General features: G+C 44.0%; 1 protein-coding gene across 5 annotated transcripts in view; it reads left to right on the forward strand.

The window, feature by feature from the left end:
• CSTPP1 (centriolar satellite-associated tubulin polyglutamylase complex regulator 1) overlaps positions 1 to 14,686 on the forward strand; it is a 116,637-nt gene that overhangs the window by 63,130 nt on the left and 38,821 nt on the right. For 4 of the 5 annotated variants that reach the window (XR_014585428.1, XR_014585429.1, XR_014585430.1 and 1 more), the window contains exons 4-7: positions 2,790 to 2,874; positions 8,340 to 8,425; positions 10,994 to 11,189; positions 12,765 to 12,874. Coding sequence is in view for 2 of the 5 variants with exons in the window: in XM_083839511.1 (XP_083695637.1) it covers positions 2,790 to 2,874; positions 8,340 to 8,425; positions 10,994 to 11,189; positions 12,765 to 12,874 (477 nt within the window). In the remaining 3 variants the exon portion in view is untranslated. Of the gene's footprint in view, positions 1 to 2,789; positions 2,875 to 8,339; positions 8,426 to 10,993; positions 11,190 to 12,764; positions 12,875 to 13,686; positions 13,778 to 14,686 lie in introns of all 5 variants that reach the window. The other variant, XM_083839512.1, reaches the window with a different exon arrangement.

Below are 14,686 nucleotides of genomic sequence, written 5' to 3' on the forward strand. Positions count from 1 at the left end.
CGAGAAGGAAAGAGTAAAGAATGAGCTTCTTTCTTTACAGCAGGAGCTTCTCTGCACCACTTCAGCTTTGTATGCAGTTCCCAACTAAAGAGACCACTTGCTCAAAGACTGAAACTGCAATTTGTTCTTCACTTGTGCTGAGTATAAACATCACTGTCTGATGTGCTGGCTGGAGAGATCTCTGCCACCCTTTCCCAAAGTCCTTTTGAGCAGACTTGTGCTTTAGCTGTATGTTGCTTTGTGGTTTTGTGATCAAGGAGTGAGGATGATGCTGTGACTCAATACAAAGAGGGAGGAGAAAAAAACATCATAAATTATTATTATGTTTTTAAAATATGTTAATTCCAGCAAGTGAAAGATCTCTATGCCTCAAAACTGATGCTTGCTTAGGGCCCAGTTACCCTGTTAAGCTGCTTTTGTCTAGGAACCTCACAGAGACTGTGAACAAGGATGCATAAACAGGAATTTGAACTTAAGCAAACCAGAAATGTAAACTGAGTATTGGGTAAAGCTTCCAAATGGTGTGACTCCTTGAGGACCAATGTGTAAACTTTTTAGACAAAGATCAAGATTTTAATGCTCAGCATTATTCAAAGCAAGATTTAGAAAGCCTTGAAGAGTAGTTGTTAGAGGCCCATACCATACTCTTCAATTATGAGAAAGTGTCTGTTTCAAAAGAGGCTTTTTTATGCCCAGCTTCTCTGGTTTCCCTAACCTGCTCTATGTGCTGAGCTAGCTGAGGATCATTTCATGAAGCCTGCACGTACCTTAGCTGCTCAGATTGCTTCTTAAAGAACTTAGGACCAAAATCTCCATTGCTAGAAATGAATGTTGGACTAACAAAATAACCAAGAAGAATCTTTTTTTCTCCATGTCGTTTCACGAAGTAGAAATAGTCAGTTGGCGTTTGGCTGAAAAATCAGTTCAAAATAGCAACTTCCAAGCTCAGATACATGCTGACATATATGCAAGCATCTGCAATGAGGGGCAGCTTCTGAACTGTGTTTTAGTAAGAAATGACAATAGAAAAAAGTTATAGTGCCCTCCATATTCTGAGACATCTGTCATTTCAGTGCAATCACAGAAATTGAATTCAGCTCAGTGTTCATATCTGGGAAGAAGAGAGATTCTGATGTACTTATCCCTATAGCAGAATAGGATGCACAGATCCCTGCAGTGGCATTGCAGTTCAGCACAGGCTGGGACCTCCTTCTGTTACAGCAGATTTCTGGCTGCAGAGTTGGCTTTTCCAGACAGAGCACATTTTTTTTCTACTCATTATTCAAAATAATCTATTCATAGCATGACCCTAAATCTAAGGTGCTTCATGAGATAGAATGTCCTCCTGAGAGCAGTGCAAAGTGTAGAATTCTAGACAGCATCCAAAATGGATGTTGAAGAGCCTGATGACAGTGTTTTTCAGCTCTAGAGTTTCCTGAGCAGAAGAGACAAGAGTTAGTTCTTTCTTTTTTTTCCTCCACTTCCCTTACTAATAATGTAGGTAAAGGAAAAGTCTGTAACCTGATTTTGATGACAGTCATCCTGCAATATTTCAATAGTCAGCACTGAAAACATTACTTTGGCTGGGTTGGATGTCGCAGTGAAATGTCCTTTGCTATTGAATACCTGCCTCTTGAAACGTCAGACAGAGGTGTAGCGTTCTCTCTTAGTTTTGTGGAACTATCAAGCTTTGAGATACGAAGAAGTTGTGGCTATCACCTGGGACAAGGTTGATTATTTGGATGGGAGTTTTGGGGCTAGGGAAGGCTAAGATGTGTCCGTGGTAACAGACCTGATGTTCTGTACCTCAGTCCTAGTGCCTGTGCCCTTTGGATTCCCTCCTTGACTACTGCTTGGCTCTACTTCCACCCCTGGCTCTTTCTTCCATACTTGACATTCTTCTGTATATAGAAGTACTGCAAAATTGCTGCTGTTCAGCTAGTCTTCTCCGTAAGTCCAGTCCACAGGCTTTTGGACTGTGAACATACAATCATGTAGGGCTTTTTGACATCAGTATGTTTCCGTTCCCTTGGGATCCTATAAAGTTCCCTAAGATTCACCTCTATGACTCCTGCTGAACCACAGAGGGCTTTCTTGACCAGTCTTTCACAAAGCAGCTCCCTAGAACATGAATCATTTGATTGCTTTTCTTGTGTTTTTTGGATCTTTGTTCTGTGCTTCCTATAATAGAGTGACCAGATTCGTACACGTTATTCCAGAAGAGACCGTCCAGCTGCCTTACCGAATGCCAAAGTAATAACGTCTGTGGTTTATACACTGTAGCCTTACATATACAACCCCAAAACCTTGTTTGCCTTTGTTACTGCTGCCAGATGTTCTGTGGATGGTTTTCAGGCTTATTGTGGTGAATGTCACCATGCCAGTGAATTTCAGCAAATTTAAGCAACTTTGAAATGATTCTTTTTTCCGCATGGTTATCCTCAAGTCAAACCAAACCGTGTTGTCACTTGAAACTGCCCAGTTTTGGTTACCTCTTTTTCACACTGAATCACCGTGCTACCTGTTACCGGTTTCTCTGAGGGAATCTCTTCAACAGCATTTCCCCTTTATCAGGCTTCTTTCTGATTGCCTGGTTCACTGGCAACTCCTATCTGCACAGCCCAGCTCTGAGGGTCTGGGGAATAAGGCTAGGAGTTTTGTCATCAGAAGTATCCAGTCTGCTTGAACTGAGACTAGAAGAGAGCTTGAGTTTTTTCCTAGAAATGAAGCAAGGGGAGGGAACAACCTGTAAGAGAATTCTGATGTTCTCACCTCTCTTTTTCCTGCAGATTTGTTGACAGCACAGGAATACCACTGCCTGCTGCAGCTGCTCTGCCCTGACTTCCCAATGGAACTCACCCAGAAAGCAGCAAGGTGGGTCCTCATCTACTCTTTTAAGGCAAGATCAGCCCTACACACATGGACTTAGGAACTAGATCTGTGGGTAAAGATATGAACAGGGACCTTCAGCTTTTAAGATTCTGGGGAAAAACGATGTCATGATTTGAGATTAAGAACAGAGTGTTTTTTTCTAGCAATGAGAAAGAATGTGTATTTATGGTATACAAGGACTGAAATATCAGCGCAGAATGCTATTGTCGTCTCTAAATTCAGAAGATGAGTTGCATATAAAAAATGTTAGTCAAAGTGGTTTTAACTGATACCATTTTAAACTCTATTTAAAATAGTTCACCATTTTAAAAACATGTTCCTTCCCCCCCACGCTCCCCAGTTTCCTATGTTTGATCACATGTAAAACGTACTAAGCTCTGAAGGATTGCCAGTGTTTTAAAGTACTTTAGCTAAGAACATGGTAGCTAATCTGTTTGAAATTTTATTTTAATCTAGACAAGGCCTAAAGCAGATAGATGGCTCAGGGCACTGATAAGGTGATATGGGATTTTTTTGCTGTTGGTGCTTGCTGGTTCCAGTCCAGCCCAGGCAGTTGATTATTAACTATCTGATAGTGAAAACGTAATAAGGTATATACATCTGTTGGGGTAGGGGGTCAGTTCAGATCTCAGTAGGAGTACACACACATATATATAATCACAGCAAGGTTACTGAATAAATACTTTCATTCCTAGCCATCTCAGTAGAAGGAAGGGGCATGGAAGTTAAAGGCTTTTCATGGACCTAGATATAACATTGGAAACAGAATCCAGGCATGTGATCAGGATGATAGCTGCTGCCTGTGTTGCTCACGGCCTGCATAACGAAGAGGTCCTCATTTTCTATCTTTCATTCTGTTATCTTTCTTCAGCATCAGAGTCCCTTGAAAAGTATATTAAGAAAGGAGAATGAGAAAGTGTTATCCATCTGCTAGTACTTCCACTTGGCTGATTCTCTGAATTCTTCCCAGGCTTCTCTGTTCTGCTTTCCGAACTGAACCGCAGTTAAAGCTGTGTTGCTTCAATTAATACTAAAAGAGGAGCGCTACCATTCCCCCTAGCTCATCAGCGGGCCTTCTGGGCTCTGCGGAGTACAGTTGCTTGGCCTCCAATGCCGGACTAAGAAAGAATGCCGACCCTGTAGCAGGAATCTAGCTGCTGCTTCCTTTCATGGAGGTACTACAGCACCAGTCCGACGTGCGGGTGTGCATTTCAGAGAGCTCCAGCTGAGCTGAGCAGGAATTTTTGATGGTGCATGAAAGGAGTCTTCAGCATATCTACACATGTTATGATGTTTGTGTCAAGGAATTTAATCCACAAGGCTGTTGTAAACTAGAGGCCCCATTCAGGGGCCTGCTGCGCTGTTGTGCGTGTGCCTTAGAGACAGACAAGCCAGCTTTGGGAGCAGGTGTTAGAGAGAAATGAGATCTCTGTCTGAGGCACCCAGGCTCAGGTGGGGATGACCTCACTCTTGCTGTTGGCTGGCCAGAGTTTTACTTAAACATCACTGTTCTTCTGTTACAAGATAATTTGGTTGAGCGATTTTAATAAAACTCGTCATGTTTCTGAAACATCTTTCTCATTGCTTCTAACTGCTGCTCTCTCTCACTCTTTTTCCTTTTTCTTGCCCCATGCTACTGCTTATTCTGGTTCCCACTTCCTATTGTCCTCCTTGGTTTCTCCAGTCAGGAAGGTGAGCCCTGCAGGCTGCCTTCCAGCACTGGTTGCTTACGTCCTCGCGGAGCAGGAATGGCACACGCAGACCTACTGACATCGCTCCTCCTTCTGTCCGCACACCCCCAGCAATTTTGGTGCTGATTTGCCTTGGGGAAGGAATTAAGCAAAGTGGTGGCAGGAGTAGCCCCAGCATTCGCTGCTACAGCCAGGACCCGTGTAATTGTTGGAGCAGCCGCAGTTGCGGTCCCAGCGCTGCCTGGCTGAGACGATCTCACAGCACGGTGCGCTCCACTTGTCCTCGAGCTGTTGCTACGCGCTGATAACAAACACTGGAAGGGAACAGGACCTGGAAATGTCAGAGCAGAAGAACAGAGGCTACGACAATATAGGTTTTATTAGCATTACACCAAAGACCTCCATTTGTCTCTACCTGGTGCCACACAAATGCAGGGGTCATAACGCCCCAAAAAGTCAAGCTATAAGTGAGATTTCTTGGACTTTTTTTTTTCCTTCAAAGGGCCATAGGCATTAGCAGATTAAAGATCTTAATCTACAGAGATACCTTTGATCTTCAGAGGCACCTTCTGGCTTTCTGAATCTTGAAGTTGCAAAAGAGCAGAAAAGGAAGGGATTTTCAGGTTTGGCACTGGGATCTCAGGACCTGTACCTGAGCACTGACTTCTCTCTTGTAACAGAAACCCACGGAGCTCACTGCCTGCGTTACAGCAGTGGGAACCAAGTAGCTCACAGGTCCCATGCTGTTTTGCGCAATATGGGAGCTCACGCTGCACAGGTTACTGCTAATGGACGTGTACTTCTGTTGGTAAAAGATTGCCTGAGAGTGCAGATCTTGCCCTTTTTTCATGTTCCATTTATTTTTGCCTCTGTGTATCAGTAAACTAACCAAGTCCCTGAAGACCCATTTGAGCCAGCCTGGCCTTAAGACACATAGTGTCAGTTAGCCCTTAATGGTAGCAGGGAACAGTAAAAGTCCTTTCAACTTGCCTGGTCTAGAGTTTGTCCTGGGGACATCCTGTCTAGTCTGGGTTTCTGAGATTTTCACCACAGTCAGCAGATGATAAAGTTCCCCCACTGGCACAATAGCAAGGCTTTCCTGTCAGCCAAACCCGCTTGAAGCCTGAAAGACCACTACACCCTTACCAGAGTCCCTGAAGTGGAGGCATCTTTCTTCTGTCCTTTCCAGAGTTTCTCCTTAATTTTCATTATTCATTAAGTGCTGACTACTAACCTCGTAAATAAGTGTGTGCCCCTAAGGGCTTAAAATCTAATTTGGACAAGAGTTAATAAAGAAACCCTTGAAATATCAGCTACCTGATGAACTCTTTTGAGTTCCAGTTCAGACTTTTCAGATTTCATCCTCAGTTTAGCTCCTGCTGGCTAGGTTACAGACCATCAATGGCTGGGATTCTCTCATTGCCAGATACTTCAGGGAAGATGTACAGATATGTTGCATGTGATGCTCTCTCAGCTTCCCTGGCTGCACAGTCAGCTGGCTATGTGGGGGAATAGCCAGCTGCAGTCAATCTCCTCATAAATGATTGTATTGGATTTAAAGACTTCTCAACATTTCCGGAGTGCAGGCTCCTGGGCCAAGTGGAGTCAGTAACCCAGCACCAGAGTGCACCTGCTTCTATTTAGACGCTCCTCCGTTACATATGTGCCGTACAGCCCTCCTTAGAGGCTCCTTGCTGTCTCTAACAGCAAGAAATGTTAAATTCTCAGACCTCTGCCCACTTCCCGATGCTCTTCTGTAAGTAGCAGAGCGGGACTTCCTGCTGCAGGGCACACCCGTTGACCGTAGCTTTAGATTTAAAACAAGTGAAATTAGTTGGTTGTTGTGAGAGTGATGTAATACTGTCTCTATACAAAATGAATATGTAAAAAATCTCTCCACTATTGTTCTCCTGTTTCTCCAGGATGAAGAAATGCACTGGTAAAAGCTTTGGAGCTCGTTCTTTGAGGGTATCTGGGAGACAGACCATTATTTCAAAGGAGGGATTGCAGCTTCTCAGTGATGTGGCCCATAGCATTTCCAGTGCTTAAAGAGTGGTTGGAAATGCCAGTAGCTGAGCAATATTGCCTGAGAGATGAAGATGCTCTGCCTGCCAGCTTCAAAGCTATTTCCTTGATGTGGCCACTGACAATCTTAGTAACATGCTTATTAGTGAGAATTAAGCACTGAAGCTACTGCTTCTTTAGACAGGAGGAGGAGGAGGCTTCTGGAACATAATAAATAAATCAGAAGCACTTTGACATCTTCAAAGGGTTTTGTTTTAAATACTGGCTTTTCTCCTGGGGACCCTCTTAGCCCCAGCCTTTCTTCTTTGAGATAATTAATTCAAGCTGCTCTGCATGTTTGATTTTGCCACAGTGAACAGAACTGGTCTGAGTGGCGGGGAAGTAAGCCTCTTGCAAGATCCTCTAACTCTTCTAGGTCAGCCGCCCACACAGCTCCCCGGAGTATTTTACATGAGACATAACAGTGTTTCCCCAGCAATGTGTTTAGACCATTGATGCTGCAGGAGTTGGTGTGAGGATTGCATTTGACCATGCGTTCAAAAGTGTCCTACGAGATGACCCACACTTTGGCTATAGTGAACTGGTAATCCTTCTTGTGTGATATCCCAGATACTGACCATACAGGGTCAGTAGACCTACTTCTGCTTAAAGCTGCATGGTGGTCCAGAAAATACACAGCTGAAAGGAAGTGCCAACCACCTTTCTTTAACATCCTCTGAATACTGTTTTTTTCCTGTCAAAGTGATGTGTTTCCTTCTGCTTTCCAGTCTCAGTTATCGCTCATCAGCCCAAGTTTCCTAATCCCTGGCAGTGACCAGAGCATTGTTTTCATTTTTATATATATATTTTTTTTGCCCTAACTTAGTTCTGAAATCTAGCATTTTTTCCAAAAGGAGGAGGTGGACTTTGCTATCACTTGTACTTCATCTCTGTGGCCTATTGCTGTTATATTATGTATTCGTAAAGTATGATTCAAAATAAGGATACATGTAACTCCCTAGATGCACCTGGGGCTTAGCAGAAAGAAAGAAGACATTGTCCCTTGTCCAGGAAGTCTTCAGTCTCTATGAAATTTGACCTGATAATATATGAAAAGGGACTGATTCATGAGAAAGGGAGGATAGGATGTTTATGGTGGGTAATTTTAAAGCTGATTGTTGATGCAGAAGAGACATTGTGTTATTTCCTCTGTAGTCAGGTGGAGTTTGACCATAGGTTGGAATTTAATAGCTATTGTTATACTTATGAATCTGAAAATAGCCTAGTTCAATAAAATCTGGTGTACAGAAGAATAGCACAAGTCTCGTTCTGCTTACACCAGTTTTATAATCATGTAACGGCCTGGCCTGTAGCACAGTTACTCTTTATACAGCCATGTGAACCAGCCTACTAGTTTTACTGCCAACGTTCATTCCATCACGTCCCCCAGGCTTGAATGCTTAACGTTCGTCTTGCTCTGGTCACACTGAAGCTAGTGTGTGATAGCACTGATATTCAGGATCTTCTCACCTCAGGTTCTCAGGCTCCTTTCATTTGATATTAGGGTGTCCACATCCACGCACTGGTGGATGTTCCCATTGCTCTCTCCTAACCTCTTACACTGGGGCAAGCTACTAGCAGTTCTCAGTTGCACATAGCTGCCTAGCTGCACTTTCTCTGGATCTGGGGCTCCTGCTTGAAGACTTTAGTCCTTTTGGAGATGCCAAACTGTTTTTCTCATCTTATTCCTAGGATTGTGCTGATGGATGATGCTATGGATTGCCTGATGTCTTTTTCTGATTTCCTCTTTGCTTTCCAGATCCAATTCTACTACTCAGGTAAATACTGGGAAGCTGCTGATTTCACCCTCTGGCGTATCATTACAACCTTACAGCTTTTCTATCCCTGCAGTTTTTTCAGACTTGTAAGGACACGCATGTTTTTTCACAGAGAATATATAGCTAATGAAACCCATTGATAAAAGCTATCACTGATGCCAATAGATTAGGAGGTCTCATAAGGAGGTTCCAAATTTTTATGAATAACAAGATACCTGTAATAGCTATGGCTGATGCATGTATTTGTCTTAGCCCTGAGACATAAATTTCCAGCTTTATCTAGTGTATGTTAGCACCTAACAGTTAACTTTTACTAATATTTTTTTCTGTAATTCTGTAATACAGCATTTCTCTTTCTGTAGTACTGGTCCCTGCTGGAGGCAGGATCAGAATGGCCCAGAGCAAGCCTAACCCAATGTTCTGGCCCCAACAGAGATCAGGAGCTGGTGCCTCAAAAAAAAAAAAAAAAAAAGGAACTTGGCAAATTCGTATAATTCTTACCCCTAATACTCATCCAACTGCAAGCTGTTTTCAGCTCAAAATGTTTCTGAAATGCGTGTAGTTTCTACAGCTTTAGAAACACCCAGGGGGTTCCTCTCCTGAGGACTTTTCCGGTCTCCCCTTGAAATCACATCAACATTTAACCTCCACAACTCTCCTTGGCAAGGAGTTGCATGGGTCTGCCACCTGTTCCATGAAAAACCACCTCTCATTTGATTGAGAGCCACTAGTTGGAAGGGAAAATGAACAGTTAATCCCTATCTATGTTTTTCATATTATTGGTCATTTATCATATTCTACCGCCCTCCCTCAGTTTGAGTTTTAAGTAGGTGGGGTACTTCTTTTAAGATTATTGACAGGAAAAGTACAAATCAAATACTAATAGTTTGTGTATACATATTTTTACGTACGCTCACCCACACATACACATCTGTAAAAATCCTGAGGTATTTTTAAACTAAAGTTCAGGTGGCAAGGAGGAGAAACTTGGATGAACATTCATGTGCTTTTTCTCTACAGGGAGATGTTTTAAAATATGTTGGCCTGTTTGTCTTAGCCCCCTAAAATGTTGTTGAGGAAAGGAACTCATTCAGGAAACTGCTTAAGTGGGGAAAAAGAGGGAAACGTTTCCCTTATCAAGGTTAGATATGCTCCCAAGCATGGGGCACTGCTGAGGCAGTCACTCACTTGTCTTGCAGCACAGAGCACTTTCTGAAGGCAACAAAAGCTCATGGGATTCTGTCCACTCGCACTAACAGTTCCTGCTGATGGGCACAGCTCTTGGTTGGCCTTGATCAGGCAAAAGGGGCAGGTCAGGGATACTGGGAGACGCTGGCTAGAAGCTGTGGTGGAGCACAGTTTGTGGTCAGAGCGTAGCCTTGGGTGGCCTGCTGATCTGATCCAACCTGTCAGTTCCCATCTTTCCAGCAGTTATGAGTCAGCTGCTATTCCTAATACAAACATCTCTATTTCTTAGTACTTCTCTGTGTATACTTCCCCCGTAACTCCCCTGTGCATATCACAACATTACCCATGACAAGTCATCAAAGAAAAACAGTTAAAATGGTGATTTTGGGTTGGGCAGAACCAGGCTTGCAGTGCCTTTAGCTGTGGACAGAAAATGTGCTTGGAAAGTTTTTCTCTGATACAACAAATATTTCCACTGAGCTGCAAAACCTCAGCACAGCCCGAGGGCCCGCTGACATCCCGCCTTTCCTTTCCACCCGCCTCACGCACATCATCACACTTCCATTCACTGGGGACATAAATGCCACTGGAGTCCTCACAAACACGCCCTTGTGTACACACACTCAGACATCCCGGCCCTGTCGCGCTCACCCAGGCACAACGCACACACGCAGCCTGTCATACGCTCTCCCACCAACCCACACACATGCAAACCACTCCAAATGGAATCTAGATTTGTAAACTGCTGACCACATCCATAAACAAACTTGTTTAAAATTAGGCTCTTGCAGTAAACAGTGGGTAGTATGAGGAGCCTGGGGAGAGGCTTTCTGCCAACTCTAGCCCTGACCTGCCCTGGCCCTTCCTCTAGATCCCATGTAATATTTACTTTGGAGCCGCACAGAGACAAGCTGGGATACAGCCTGGAGCCCTGACTAACTTGCTCCCTTTGCTTCTGTTGCAGTACCATATATTTTGTTCCCAACTTGGATGAGTTCTCAGTTGGTGGTAACAGATGAAGAAGGAAAACTTTTGAGACTTTGCAAACTAGCTGTGTGTTTGACATTAGCTTTCACACTCCACTGCTTTATTCACGTGCTAGCCTCTGTTCCCTTTAGAAGAGTCTGAACAGAGTGGCTGGCCTCTCGTAACCATCCTGACAGGGAGAAGCCAGCAACTTACGTGGAAATGGCTGCTTGTGCCTGCATAATATCTGACCTGAATATGCAGGATGCCTTAGTATTGTGCTTACATTCATTTCCTGTTGGTGTCATGTGCAGCACAGAGCAGGGAATGACAATTTAATCCTGGGTCTGGTAGGTCAGGAGGATGCTTAGCTGGCTGTAGCCCTGAGTTATAAATCGCTTTCTGTTTTTTCAGAGTTCCTGGAAAGTGTGGCTGCCATTTATCAAGATCTATTGGCTGGTAAGAATCCAAATACTGTGATCGTGCCAACATCATCCTCTGGGCAGCATCGGCAGCGACAACCCCCAAATGACTGCAACCCACTCGATGGGGTAGAGGCTTCTCTCTTCTACCAGTGCCTAGAGTCCTTGTGTGACAGATCAAAATACAGGTATGAACACAGATGTGAAGTCTCTGTCTCTGGAGACCCTTTGTAATGTTGGATCTGTGAAGAAATACAGGACTTTGAACAAGCTGTAACTTCCACATAGATCTCATTGGAGAAGTAATAAGGGAGAGATCATGGCAGAACTGCTTTAACCAAAAGAAAAAAACAAATTCCTGGGCCTAATAGACACGGGGGATTTGAGCAGATTATTGGGCTAATTGGTTGATTTGGGACTCTGCTTTCCTTCTCACTTTTACATTGATACTTTCATCAAGGAGAGGTTCATCTACCATCATGGATTAACTAGAGGAGATCAATGAATGCAAGTGTGTTCCTGAGTGTTGAAGTACAGGCAGGCCACACTGGGGTGGATGAAGCTTTAGCACCTAGACAAGATCACGCTGCTAGTCTGTACTGGAATATGGGATGGAGCTGGTCTCCAGTTAGAGATCCCAGGCACAAGACTAGCCTTAGTTCATCAGGGGATAGAGAAATACCAGGCATTACTGTATAGCTTTGATAGACACATTCTTCATAGTTGCAGGTAGTGAGCAGATAGTCATGGTCTAGATCCACAAAAAGACTCATGACACAGGCCCCACCTGACTCCTGCTTTATGTAAATCGAAATTTGTGATCCACAAAATTAGTTCTGAAATACTGTCCGGTACCATAGGCATCTAAGCAGAGATTCCAGGCCGTTTTGATGTTTAAGTAACAAAAGCTCTACATTCCCTGTATGCCCCCAGAGCTTCAGCTGGGGAGGATGTTGTGAGCCTATCTGGTAGGTCAGGCTGAGCACAGCACTGTGAGGGGAGACATTCACAGCCTTTCCTCAAGTAGCTCAATGCTCAGCCAGGCTTTGGTAACCACCTTTGCCTGAGGGATCATCAGCCCACACCCACATCTCCCAGGAGTGCTACTAAGCCCTGATCTGTTCAGCACTTTCATTTCCTCTAAATGCAGCAGTTCCATTTTGCATGAAACTCTTTAAGGAGTATTAAGCAAGAGCAAGAATCATAATGATGGTATTGCCTAAAGGTCAGGGCCAGGATTTAAGGTGAGTGTAGATGAAGGGGACATAGGAATCGTAGTCCCCACTCAAATATGTTTTAGGACATACTTAGTCTGTCATTGGAGAGATTTTCCTGCCCCTTGAATGTCTGTTGCTGGTAAAAGGGTGATAATAACAGTGCCCTCACAGAAATGGAAGTTTATTGACTGCTAAAAGAAAGGATTTCCTTTTTTTTTTTTTTCTCATGAAAGAATATGTTATGTCAGGAGTGGACGTGTGTATATGCTTCTCAGCAGATCTGGGTTTTTCTCCCTGTCCTTGGAAAGGAGGCAGGTAAGACTGCTCCTAGGGATGTACTCCAGCTCAAACATTTTTGCTTAGCAAATTGGGAGCAGATGCAATGCCAAGTAAACAAGCTGTTCGCTATTAGTTTTAAACAGTGGGGGCAACTTGACAATATTTGAACAGGTAAATGGGCTAATTCTTCCAGTTTGAGCTGGATCTTGGGAAAAAAAAAGATGATATTTAATAGACAAGATGACCTCTTCGTCTCTCTTTTCCTAGCTGTCCACCTTGTGCTCTTGTGAAGGAAATGCTGAGTACTGCACAGAGACTGACCTTCTATGGATTCCTTTTGGCACTTGCAAAGGACCAAGGGATCAATAGAGCCCTAGGTAAGATTTCTGTGACTGGTGCAGCTCTAGATTTTCAGTCATTCTGCATTTCTGTGGAATTTCCACTGTAGTTATGCCCCAGATTTTACTTCGTCAGGAAGAAAGTAGGGGAGTTTTGCGTCTTTTTTTTTTATGGATTAAACTTTAGAAACATAGCACTGCACCTTACCTGTCTGCTTGAAGCTGTGAAGCTTCAACAATAAAATGAGATATGAAATGCTGCCCTAGGACAGCAATGTTTTACATCTTTAATAGCTGATCATTTTAGCAGAACTGTCCTTTTAACATATTTGGTTTTAAAGGTTGGATAGAGGTGGTCAGGAGGCATTAAGGTGGCTGACCGCTACAGACAGTACTGAAGTCTGAGTCTATGATTTAGCCCTTCATTCTCCCACAGATTTTAAATGACTGCTCTCATTGTCCACAAGAAAAGAAGGCACACCTCATGGGAAAACCTCTGCTGCCTCCTTGGCTCAAAGACTCAAACTGAGCCCAGTCTTTCCAGCGCATGCCACATCTTCCCCTAGATCAGTGTGATCTTGATACTGTATTTACCTATGGCCTACTGAAAATCTGGTGTTGTAAAACACAAAATTCTGGTACAAAATTCTGTACCAGACTGCTGTGGAAAACAGAGGGATTACCAAGCAGTAATCACTGCTCGTTTCTGTGTTGTGATGATGAATATAGCTATAGAGCAGGGAAGCAATGTATTGCATTGACAAAAGACTGTGTACTCTGTACATAATTCAGACACATAATGCTGTGTTGTCCCGATGTGACTTGGTTGTGCTCCTCTTCCTCCTGCAAAGGGGAACAGCAATGGCTTTTTGCATTTGACAAGGAGAAATGTTTAAAAGTGTGGAGACTCACACACCTTCACTCTACTCAGCAAATCATCAGGTCGGTAAGGATAAGCTTTCTCTTTGGGTATCCTCTCCCTCTACTCCCAGGCCTGAGTATCTGCCAATCCCCATATTTCAAAGACAAGCCTTAGTGAAAGGATGGTGTACCTTGCCTGAGGGCTTGTTCTTTTACACAGGTGTGTCGTAGTAGAAGTGTCCCCTCCCTGGCTGAGCCTCTTCTTCCAGCAAACAATCTAAGCTGCTAATGCCCCCCTGGGGAAGGGCTGCTTACCCAGCAACATGGAGATTATATATCAAAGGTGCATGAATACAGCCCTGCAATCCCCTCTGCAAACAGGTTTAGGAAGCCGTGTACTCACTGGGGCAGGTGATGCCTGGATTGCACCAAACAAATTCTTTTTTCCTTTGCCCTACAAAGTCCACTTCCAATCGAGTGCAAAGAAAACAGATGGGCAAAAGAAGATCCTGCCCACAGCTTCCATTGTGCCATCTACAAAGTGTGTGGGTTTTCCTTTCCGTTAACGTGGGCCTGGCCCCTGGCCCTCTGCCAGCCTGCCGCTGAGGCCTCTCACAGAGGAGGGGCAGCAGCCACAAGTCTGACAGGTGCTAGCATCTTGGCAAGGAAAGGAGGATTCTTTTCCTGGTGTCTTTTAATCTCTCCTGAAGGGTGATTTCAATAGTCTTTGGTCTGTAGGGGATCACAAGCTCCCCAAAGCCCTTCAGCAAGGGCAGTTTCAGGCAAAGGAGCTTTCAGTCAGGATGCCTGCCTGCTCTCCTGTCTCACAAAGCCAGTGGCCCCCCTAGAGCAGGGGTAGGGATTACGGCAGTTCATTCTGGCTGGGGTAGCACTGATGAATTTGTCAGGCAAAATGGGAACCTGCAGCCTAACTCCAGTGTTAACATAGATTTGTGAAACCTTTAAGTATCATCTACTGACTCTCCCAAG

The sequence above is a fragment of the Anser anser genome (assembly GCF_964211835.1).
Source record: "Anser anser genome assembly, chromosome: 5".
Classification (NCBI taxonomy): Eukaryota; Metazoa; Chordata; class Aves; order Anseriformes; family Anatidae; genus Anser; species Anser anser.